General features: G+C 31.6%; 1 protein-coding gene across 2 annotated transcripts; it reads left to right on the forward strand.

Moving 5' to 3' along the window:
- The first annotated feature begins 3,304 nt into the window (after nt 1–3,304).
- LOC139498190 (fibrinogen-like protein A) lies at nt 3,305–10,391 on the forward strand. Of its 2 annotated transcripts, none has more exons than XM_071286540.1 (5): nt 3,305–3,843; nt 5,799–5,935; nt 8,472–8,595; nt 9,118–9,282; nt 9,968–10,391. In XM_071286540.1, exons 1-5 carry the CDS (start codon nt 3,468–3,470, stop codon nt 10,186–10,188), a joined length of 1,023 nt encoding a protein of 340 aa, XP_071142641.1. In that variant the 5' UTR covers nt 3,305–3,467; the 3' UTR covers nt 10,189–10,391. The 2 variants fall into 2 exon arrangements, with proteins under 2 accessions (XP_071142641.1, XP_071142642.1); XM_071286541.1 differs by having other exon boundaries at nt 3,307–3,843; nt 8,472–8,568.
- Nucleotides 10,392–11,567: the final 1,176 nt, after the last annotated feature.

Genomic DNA, 11,567 nt, shown 5'->3' on the forward strand with positions numbered 1-11,567 from the left:
GTCGTTAAGTTTCAGAATCCCGACCAAATACAAATATATAAATGTAGATCAACCACTTTTGGTATTGGCTAAGCAAATTCAGTGGAAATGGCCAGATTTTACACGGAGAAGATAAGTTTATCGTTATGTTTGGTAGATAGTACATTGAAACAACTTGTTTTAAATCATTTGGGGATATATTGCATGGAAGTCGATGATTTTGCAACACCTAGAACGTCATATTATTTTCATAGTATATCCAAATGTACCTAGGACTAGACATGTGCATCAGATAACTGTGTGTGTTTTGCTTGAATCATTATATATAAATGTCTAAACGCAGAAAATTTGGCTCGATTATTTGAGGTGTAAGGAAAGAAAGTCATCTCGACCACAGTTAAATTTGTGGCGTTAAATTATGAATCTATAAGAACTTCCTGAGCTTTCAGTCGTACGTGAATTTTATGAGTCAGATACCGTACCTCACAATCAGTGCATAACAAGCATGGTATCGTATCAATTATGCTCAATGGGTACTGATCACTCTCCGAGATATGGCTTAACTTCACGAACATCATCCACAAAGTGGCAATGGAATTTGCAAATGGCAATTTCACGGTACGTGAGATCAGTAAGTTGTTTTCTTCTATCACAATTGATCAGGCACAAAACAAATTAATGCAATTGTGAAGGGCGATGTTGGTGCCACCGAAAATCCCTTTGAGATGATGGATGGATGGAAGTCAGTAGACTGGTAGATGAATTTGAAAGATCTAGTGGTTTGAGTTATTCCACAAGAGATGAACGACATCACGAAGACTCTACAAAACACAAAAGGATTTCTTTGAAAAGTATCAAAGACTTTCTAAAGTGATGAACGAGTTTGGAAATCCATTTTTTTGTTTTTTAAAATAGTCAGATTTGTACAAAATTGACTGTTTTAAGGAAATTGTTAACTCGGAGGCAGATGAGATGTGTATATACACTCCAAGATATTAGGTCCGAACAATACGAAGATCTTTTGAAGCAAATGCAAAACGACGGAGAATCTTCTTCTCTACTCCCGGTTTTTAGTGTTGTTTCTTATTCATTATTTATAACTGTTGATGTAAATGTCATTTGGTTTTGTGAGATTTTGTTTACTCCTTGGTTTTGATTGTTATTGTCTTATGGCCAGATAAAAAAGAACTATTTCCTATTGTAGCAGTAAAAAACCAACTGGAAATGTCTTTGTCAAAAAACAAATCTGAAGTTTAGTTTAGTTAAAACATATTTATCTAAATTTGATTAGGAAACAAGTTTTGCAACTTATATTAATCCCTTTCCACTTTGCGGGTGCGAGTGCTGCCTTGTAGCGTTTTTAGCCTGCTATTTTTCGAAATCTACAAGGGTGTCTTTAACGTGCACGAGATATGGCTCTCTCTTAACACGGGTCAGCCATTTATCTTCCCCGTCCGACGGACTATAGCTGAAGAACATGAAAAGTTATTGCGATCCCTTTTTTTATACTGTTCATTTCTTGTCAAAGTAGACAGTTTTACTTTGATTTCGGATGCATAGTAAAAAGAAGTTATGCACAAGAGCTCGGAGAAATAAACAAAATAAAAATAAAATAAAATTCCGCGAAAGTCTTTTAATGTTTTCGACGCAGTTAAGTCATTTCAAAACATGACGTCATACAAATGAAACCACTTGAGTTGAAAGTTTTCTGTTACAGAAACCATCGAAATTCGTATGATATTGTATTAAAACTGATTTTGAAGGTAGGTTTTGTTTTATTTTTATATTCTATTGCATTATTCGCATATTTACTGATTTCAGCAAGTCAACATGGCGGCTCCTTATTTACGAAATGTCAACTTTGGATTTGACGGAAGCTAACGAGAAAAACATAAATTAAAAATGGCAAATGTCGGGTTTGAGAATTACATTTTTTATAGCGGTTATTTTCGAAATAACACATGCATGCTAAAGATTTATTAAGATGTTTGAGCTTTATCTAACAGGGAGTAAATAAATAACAGCCAATTACACAGCATAGCCACCCTCGCTTCAGTTTTTTAATGGCCGTATTTGTCCTATTAGAATCGAAATAATTCATTGAAGCCATAGATCGTTGGAAATTTACACATGGCCTGGGCCGTGATATTCGTAACGGTTACCGCTCAGGATAAAATTCGAATATCACGACCCAGGCTATTGCTTCCATGAATTATTTCTTAAGTAGACAAAGTATGTAATGTTTGCAGTATCTTGTACGTCATGATAAACTGATTAACACGTAAGCAGATCATTACTATTTTGAAAACAGTTCTTAATTTTTATTATATGTTTTAGACAGTGTGGTCAGTATTTGTGTTTTGGTACAGAGATGCACTTTTACTTATTTTTTTGTTGGCCTTCAATAAACTGTTCGATCTCGAGTCCTAATTTATTTCTATATAAATATAATAATAATCGTGATATTTTCAAGAGATTTTCATTTTCTTCATATAAAAAAATGTAATTTAAGTATATCGATATATTTGCTGTTTATGTTTTTAGTAGATCTTAATTCAACGCAGCTTTGTTTTTTCCCCGACATAAGTTGTTTTTCAAAATAATTAAGTCCACATGAATTTATTTTCAATGAATTACGAAACCAAATAAAGTTCCTTATATGACAGATTTAATTTCAGAGGATGCATGTACAAGAAACAAAATACGTTTCTTCATTATCTATCGTTACAACTTTCAAGGCTACAAAAATATTCATTTTTTTTTATTAACAATCAATACAAGAGTAGAAAAACACTAAGATTTCGATAAATAGTACTAGGGAGTTACAAAAATTAACCATATTAAGATCCATAAACATGAAATATAAACATAAAATTAACAAACAAAATATGTCATTAATCATGACGACCTCATTCCAAAATAGAAACATTAGGAGCTAGTCAGATGGAACTTTTTGGGGTTAATTGAATTAAGTTTTGTTTCTACTAATACAATATGCAAGTCAGATAAAAAAAAATGTCGAAACTGTAGCACGTTAAACCATCATTCTAACAAACAAAACTGATTTATTATTAACTTTGATCATTAGTATGCCTGATATCTAAGCTCTTGGATGAAAAAGTTAACTGCACTAATCATCACGTTACATAAATGATAATAGTAAGAATTTGTAACATCGTTCTGAAGATATCAAATCTCTCTATCACAAAAATTCACTTAAAATTGTTCATCAAGTCATTAATAACACCAAAACATTCCTTGGCCTTGTTTATCTACAAGATAAAGAATAATCATTTGTCTTTATCTATAACGAGACATGAGTTATGAGAGATTGCAACTGTTTTCTGCGTAGTTATATAGGTTACACATACTAAAACTGTTTCTTTAGTCATATAATGTGAAGAGAGTATAGTTCTTTTCAACAAACCGTTATTAAGGTAGTACCTGTGCATCGACGCTCACTCGGAATAATAAAGTGCTATTGAAAAATGAATTCAATCGTTGTGGTAGTTGCTTTATGTGTGTTCTGGTATGGAGACATTGTTGTTACAGCATTAGAACCAGACACCGAAGATATAGGGGACCCAGACCCTTTGTCAATGCCTTTGATTACCGACAAAGGTGCACCACTGGTGGCCATGCTAGACACAAAATCCATAAACAGGAAAATGAAGATTTACATACAAACGCTAATGAGGAATACGGTTAAAAATTATGAGAAAGAACAAACACAACGTTCGTTTGAGACATTATTGGAAGGAAACTCGACCGTAGAATTTTTCAGAAATATTACCCTGCAGGAAATAAATGACGTTTTGAAAGAGAAAGGACAAGATCAACTGATTAATCCTGTCAGGAATGAAGGTGATTATAATATATATTTAATTAGTTTTATTGAAAACAGAAAGTATAGATTTAGATTCTTGCCAGTTATTTTTATATCTTAATCCAGTGCAAAACTGTTCCATTGAATATGATTATTAATCAACACGTTTGAATCAAGTTTTGCTATCTTATTCGAAAGAATTATAAACTACAGTGTAATATTACATAAGGTCGTTTGATTGAATTCTTTGTTATGTACTTGCATCCTTGAATCTTCTTAAATTGTTTTGAAATAGAAACAAGAAAATCAGCTTTGAAAATAGTAAGCTTCCTGTCAATGGTAATCTTTTAAAAACTCTTATAGTATACAATCACAATTTTCTTTTGTTTTCTTACCTGATTCGAGATAATTTTTAACCATTAACATGATTAAAAAATGATTGTCTAAACACTGTTGAGTCGATTATGAAGGTTCCAAATATTCGCGTTACAAATGTGTTACAAATAAATTTCAAATATTATATATAAATAATATTTTTTTTTAAGAAAATCGAAAATAAATATAGCGTAATACAAATAATTATTTTAACGCAAGTATATTGAAGAAGGATCTATAAATTATTTAAAAGATTCGCGAAAAATATTAAAGTGACATAAATCTGTTAATATCCATTCAAGTTGAAAATACCATGGTTTCATAGAAAAAGACCAAGAGACAAACAATAGTATAAACACAAAAATAACACAGAAAACTAAAAACTGAGCAATACGAACCCCTCCAAAAAACTGATGGTGAGCGCAGATGCTTCGGACGGGTAACCAGATCCTGCTCCACCTGTTTCCTTGTGTTCAAATGTTAATTATCAAGTTACATATATATTTGTTTGATTCTATTTTTTGTATGAGAAAGCATGGATATGAAACACTGAGCTTTGCAACATTTTAATTGTTAATTTTGTCAAGTTTTGGTTAAACAACTTCTCATTACTTTGTTACTTCCAAGTTGTTATAAAAGTGGACTGTCGTTATAAGCATTTCTTTTTGTAAATAGATTTTTTCTCGTGAAAAGTATCGAAATGTATTATTCGTCTCCTAGTTATCTTTGTTTCGTCTTAAACATATAGATATGGCTAATGGTATTACAAACGCTGTTATGATCCTTTATCTATGCTGATTTACAATTGAGTCCGATTACTTATCGCAAGAGTCATTACTAAAAATGTATCTAGTTACTCGAGCACCGAAAGTATACAACTGTTTTTTTTTTGATAAATGAAAGAAAATGCAATTGTGGTTTATATTTAATGATTTTAGAACTATGCCAATACAAAAGACTCTATGTTTTCTTTGTCTATAGCATAGCATTTTTATGAGATTGCAGAAACAGTCGACGTTTACAGTATAAAAGATTTACCATCCTAGTGTTTAATTTATAAATGATGTACATTATCATTTACAACTGTTACGTCAGCACAAAATAAACAGATAGCTCAAATATTTATTTTCGTCTAAATATTTTGTTAAAATTTGCAGTAGTAGTGTGATCCTTTTCTAAAGTTTTTAATGTTAGTATGAATTTGTTCTTTGACAATCAATGGGGACATTATTAGGTACCCAACTCATTAAGTGTATAATATATGTTGTTTCTATATGCATACAGCTTTATAGGATTAATTCAAGATAACAACGCATAAACATATATTATAACGATCAAGCCAATAAAACATAACGGTGTTTATCGACCATTTGAACTGCGCACAATGATGAAATATAAAAAAAGAGACATATATCGAGACAGATCAACCATTACACGTATGTCTTTTGGTCACATGAAGCTCATAATAGTCACAATAACATAATTGTCATGATAACATCCAATCATGATTTTTCATATCAATTTCTGAGCAGATATAATTTTGCGTGAATATCTAAATTTGTACCTGTTAAATATTTCATACAACAAGTTATATGCCTGTATATTGAAATATTTCTAGGAGAGAGCAAACAGGACTGCGCTGATATAGTAAAATCAAACCGGAAAGCAAAGTCTGGTGTGTATTTCATATTCCCGGATAAAAAGACAGCAGTGAGAGTCTATTGTAATATGAATACAGTTCATGATGCATGGACAGTAAGTTGCATGTTGAAAAATTATTAAAAAAAACATTTTATAGTAGATAATCTTTACTTATAACAGAATTGTGTGCTTGTTTCAAGTTGGGAACATTGTGAATGATTTCTGTCTTTGGTTTGCTTTAAAATAATTCAAAACATGTGGACGCGGGCCAATTAAAATATTATAATGCAACAATAGTAGGGTTCACGCCTAAAGGAAGACTACATTTTCACCCTGGTATTTATTTGGATTTTTGTGTAGCATGACTATAATCTTATGGGTAGGGCCACGTTGGTTGAGTGTTATAAGGAGTCCAACTTATGTATCACTAGCTTGTCATCTCCAAATTTGTGAGTGTGGATCCCGCGTATGGCAAGTGCGCACGACTCAAGTCTTTATTGAACAGGATTATAAATGTTTTGACCGAAGGCCAATAATTCTTTCTAAATATTCCAACTTTCTTTACATATAAATACTGACTGCCATGAAATAACACTAAAGTGCCTAAAAAGTAAAATCACAAAAATACTGAACTCAGAGGAAGATCAATTGGGAAAGTCCATAATCACATGGCAAAATCAAATAACAAAACGCATCAAAAACGAATGGACAAGAACTGTCATATTCCTGACTTGGTACAGGCATTTTCAAATGTAGAAAATGGTGGATTAAACCTGGTTCTATAAATAGTGTAAAAAACGAATGAAGTAACTAATCAATATAATATGTTAGTCCTATGTATAGATTATGAAGACTTCAGTCTTATTTTGCAGGAATAGGTATGTTCTTGAAAACCATTATCGTTTATCATGAGACATAATTATTGTAATTCTATAGATATTTAGATTTGTGGTTCCTCTGTTACAAAAAAATTCCCCCAAAAGGTATACACCGAATTAGAAGGACTACACCATTGTAGTTTTTTAAAGCCCGATTGATTTAACAGAAATAGAAACTGAGATATAGAAGGTCAGCTCAACTGCTAGCCGATTAAAAGAACAATGATAATCCATTTTGAGTACACGTTTAGTTTGGAACCGTAGTACAAATGTGGTAATATAAGTCGGAATGAAAACCAAAATGCTGAATGAAAAAACTCTTTTGACACAGTTATGATTTTTTCCTATAACATAAAGGCACAGCCGAATGTTTTCATTTATTAAACGTTTGCTTTTATTTTATTTTAAGTCAAAACCTTTCCTAATTTTGATTTCCAGTGAACCACTGTTTTCCTTACATTTTGGTTATCATAGAATTCAGTAAATGCTAGTCGCGAGAAATTATAAAGAAAAATTGGGAGCGATATGCATCGACAGGTTGAGTGACAGCTACTTAATATCTTTTCTCTTTAGTACACTCAGTATAACATCATACATGCATATCTATAACACTTAAGCAATACAGGAATAATACTTATCCTTAAACACTTTGTTGACATTATTAACGTGCAGTAGGTTGAATAAGAGCTAAAAAAACCCTGTTATATGTGAATATTTTGGTTGATTGAATAACATTTTTACAAAAGTTATCGATTTAAACGATTAAAGTACGATCTTGGAATATAATTTATAGTTACAAACGTTGTACTGAATAATACCTAAATTTATCAGTAGTAAGAACTATTGCCCTTCGATCCTATTGCCTTATATTTTCAATACCATGGACTGGACTTGATACTCGAAAAATATAAGGCAGTGATGTCATTTATTGGTGCAGTAACGTAACATGTTCTTGTCCATCTGCTTCAATTTATCAATGAAATGTTTGCGACTTCATTCACACAACCGAACAACGACACAACGTTTTGTGCGCGAAAATTTAACTTTACTTATACTTCATATTCTTTATATATATATATAAAAAACCATAGAGTTAAGACAGATTGCCGATTTAAAGAATCATGGCATTTTATCCCTAAAGGGCTCGCTTGATATTCTTGCTGATAAAGTCATTATCAAAAACAAAAATGCCATTATTCTATATATACAACCGTTTACCAGAATCGTTACAGATAATTCGGATTACCCTGTATTGAAAAATCTTTTAGAAGAAATAATTCACAATGTTTTTAAGTATATAAATGGTAGCGTGCGCTATAGATCTTTTAATTTGTGATACCGTACGGCATATTTTGTTTTAGTAAACAAAAAAGTAAACGACGTAACACAAAGAAACGAGTGATCAGTTGATGGGAGATTTTTCATTGAAAAAAATATTTGTTGAATTTGTAGGTAGATATATTTAACAAAATTTTCAGTATTCCTATAAAAAACCTCTCTTTGTTTTCATATGAGTCGGAGTTGTTTCCGACACTTGTCAAAAACAAAAGATCAAATAAGCTAGATCATTTAATTTCACATTGAGATATATAGATGATGTTATTTTCATAAATATTCCAAAACTTTTTGATTGGGTTCCAGTATTATATTCTATAGAACTAGAATTTCAAGAAACAACATGCACGATTTCAATTTTGAATCTGATCATTTTGCTCCACCTTTGTAGCAGCATACTTATATCATATAAAATGATTTACTGAATTTTGTTCTAGATTATTCAGAGAAGGTTAGACGGTACTGAAAATTTCCAGAGAACGTGGAAAGATTATGAGAATGGATTTGGGAATCCTTATGGTGAATACTGGATTGGTGAGTACAGTACTAGACTATCACACAGTTAGTTAGTTATGGCATTCTCGAAGAAATAAAAAAGATGAAAAATTATTTTGTTTGATTACAATGTACATGAGTTTGAATTATACCATTGCATTACGTTAATTATGATGACTCAAAAGCATTTACGAAACGTTTTCATCTGCTAATTACAAAAATTGAGTAAAATGATTTGAATTTCTCAACTTTGACAGTCAGTATTTGTGTTTACTACCATAATAAGAAAGAAAAGAACTACGATATTTTTGCACATAAAAAAATTAAAACAAATATTTTAAATTGAAAAAAATCATATATACGTAGTATCAACACAGAAAAATACCATTGTAAGGATCGATAAATATGTATCATGATATCATACTATTAAATAAAAGTCCGTAGTTAGCTATCATTGTACTTGATATACATATATCTGCATGTTTACCAAAAAGTTATCCCGTTAGGCTTTCTGTCTTTTCATTCCTTTTACTCCTTTTAGATATTTGATATTGTGTTGAAACACTGATGTGCTATTTTCTTTAAAAGGTAACAAACACATACACATCCTGACATCCAGAGGAAGATATGAATTGAGAATATATCTAACAGATCTGTCCAATACTGAGAAGTATGCTGTGTATAAAACGTTTATAGTTGGAGATGCTGCGTCTAAGTACAAGCTGACTGTTGGGAATTATAGTGGGAATGCAGGTATAAATAAAATAACTGTCTGAATAACTTACACTAAATACTGTAGTTTGGAACATGATTTTCCTTGCCGTAGTTAAGAATATCCAAGTAGTATCACATCTTACTGTGGAGTACGTTTCATGTTCATCATTCGTTTCGATCACGGTACTTAATTTGATATTCAATACATGTTCACACAATATTTGCAAAGACTTTCAAGAGTTTCAGTGAGAATTCTGTTTTCCTAATGTTTCGTCATTCAAAAAAGCCTGTAATTCAGTGATTGTCGTTTGTTTATGTGTTACATATTTGTTTTCGTTCATTTTTTTATATAAAATAAGACCGTGAGTTTTCTCGTTTGAATTGCTACATTGTCATATCAGGGACTTTCACAGCTGGCTATGCGATATGGGCTTTGCTAATTGTTGAAGACCGTATGGTGACCTACAGTTGGTAATGTCTGTGTCATTTTGGTCACTTGTGGATAGTTGTCTCATTGGCAATCATTCAACATCTTCTTTTTTATAAATAGTGCAATTATAATTGGTATAATGATTTTAAGGTGTTATACAGTAGAGAAAATGTATTTAAAATGTTAATAAACATGACGAAGATAAAAGTAAGTGGAACATTTTGCAATAAATTAAGCTTCAATCTTACTTCAAATAACATAACATTGTTGTTTATGACACATTTATATTGATAGGTGATTATATGGCTTATAATAATGGAAATAAGTTCTCAACAAAAGACCAGGATAATGACGACTTTTTAGGAGCTGCATGGGCGATGGCATATGGACCATGGTGGCATAAAAGCTGTTGTTACAGTTCTCTTAATAGGAAGTTCAACCACAACCTGTACTGGAAATCTTTTAGCGGCCACTCTGCCAAAACGTCAGTAATGATGATACGAAAACTGTTGTAGCTAAATTTAATGTTAAAGCCGCCTTTGAAACTAGTTCTAATATGCGATAGGTGTTACCTGTTAAAGGGGACAAAGTCAGAAAACCTTAAGAATACTTTACTGATCATATATGGAATCACTGTAGCAGTGGCTGGAGTGATCCCCTAAGGTTAAATAGTTAATTGATGAAATTAACATGTTAAAATTAAATTATATTCCCTTTATCATGTTTATTTATGTAAAAGTAAAACGGTATTTTTCATTATACTTCTATTGATATCTTTCGAATGACTTCGGATGTCTGAGTGAAAGAAAGACATGTGATGCATATGTACACAATATGCGTGTCTGTATTTACATGTGACAAGGGCGCATATTAGATGTTAGTTATGCATCCTTGGTTTACCTTAATTTTTAAAAGATTTAAATAGTAAAAAAAAAAAACGACACAAAACAAAAAGGGTTACACAAAGACCTATTTGTGTCAGAATTACTGTTACATGTTCCAGCACACAATGATAAGCACCGGGGGAAAACTGAACGTAACAAACGACAAGAAAATGATACCTGCTTTACGACATGTATCTAATTCCTCTGCAGATTACTGTGCATCAGCTACCTTATGACGTACGTACAACAATTAGGAGGTGTGCTCTTTACATTTTAACACTTGCAAAGTCAACCTGGAAGGTAAATTCTTAAACTGCATGGTAACATCTGAGATTTTTAGAACCACATATTTAGTAGTCTTAAGTTATTTGTATATGTTGTAATATGGAAGGTTCTGTACTATTCTCCTGCAGTAAATATCTTTGGTCTTCAATGAATAGAATGTATTAACAAGAAAAATTGAAACGAGAAAAAGTATCGGCTTAATTTCGGTACAAATCATTAAACAAAAACAATTATGATATACATACACTACAGCAACACACAATAACTGTAAAATAAAGGGCTCCAATTTAGAACAGGAACATTCATAACGTGGTATGAAAAACCCTATTAAAAGTCATTTTAAAAGGGCTAACTTAATAAACTTATCGATATATATATATACAACTCGTCTAAACATCAACCCAACAATGTTAGATCTGTAAATTTGCTTTCGCAAATTTTTGGTTCTTCCTCACCGGGATTCGAACCCATACTACTGTGATATCGTGACACCAAATCGCCTGCACTGCAGCCGTACCGCTAGACCACACGACCACCTGGGCTCTACAAAAATAGAGCTTTCGCTGGCCGTGTGTTATATATATATATATATATATATATATATATATATATATATATATATATATATATATATTGTAGAATACTTGTCAAGAAGGTATATTTATTAGTAGGTTTGTTAAAAGGCAAGTGGAAGAGAATTTGAAGTTCTGTACCAATTAAATCTG

The sequence above is a fragment of the Mytilus edulis genome, chromosome 12, assembly GCF_963676685.1.
Source record: "Mytilus edulis chromosome 12, xbMytEdul2.2, whole genome shotgun sequence".
Classification (NCBI taxonomy): domain Eukaryota; kingdom Metazoa; phylum Mollusca; class Bivalvia; order Mytilida; family Mytilidae; genus Mytilus; species Mytilus edulis.

Bases quoted from the DNA above. Each gene is read 5' to 3' on its own strand.
- LOC139498190 (XM_071286540.1), top strand. From the start codon at position 3,468: ATGAATTCAATCGTTGTGGTAGTTGCTTTATGTGTGTTCTGGTATGGA. The intron at 8,596-9,117 runs GTTAGTTAGTTA...TTTCTTTAAAAG, and splicing joins CAGTACTAGACTATCACACA to GTAACAAACACATACACATC. The intron at 9,283-9,967 runs GTATAAATAAAA...TTATATTGATAG, and splicing joins GAATTATAGTGGGAATGCAG to GTGATTATATGGCTTATAAT.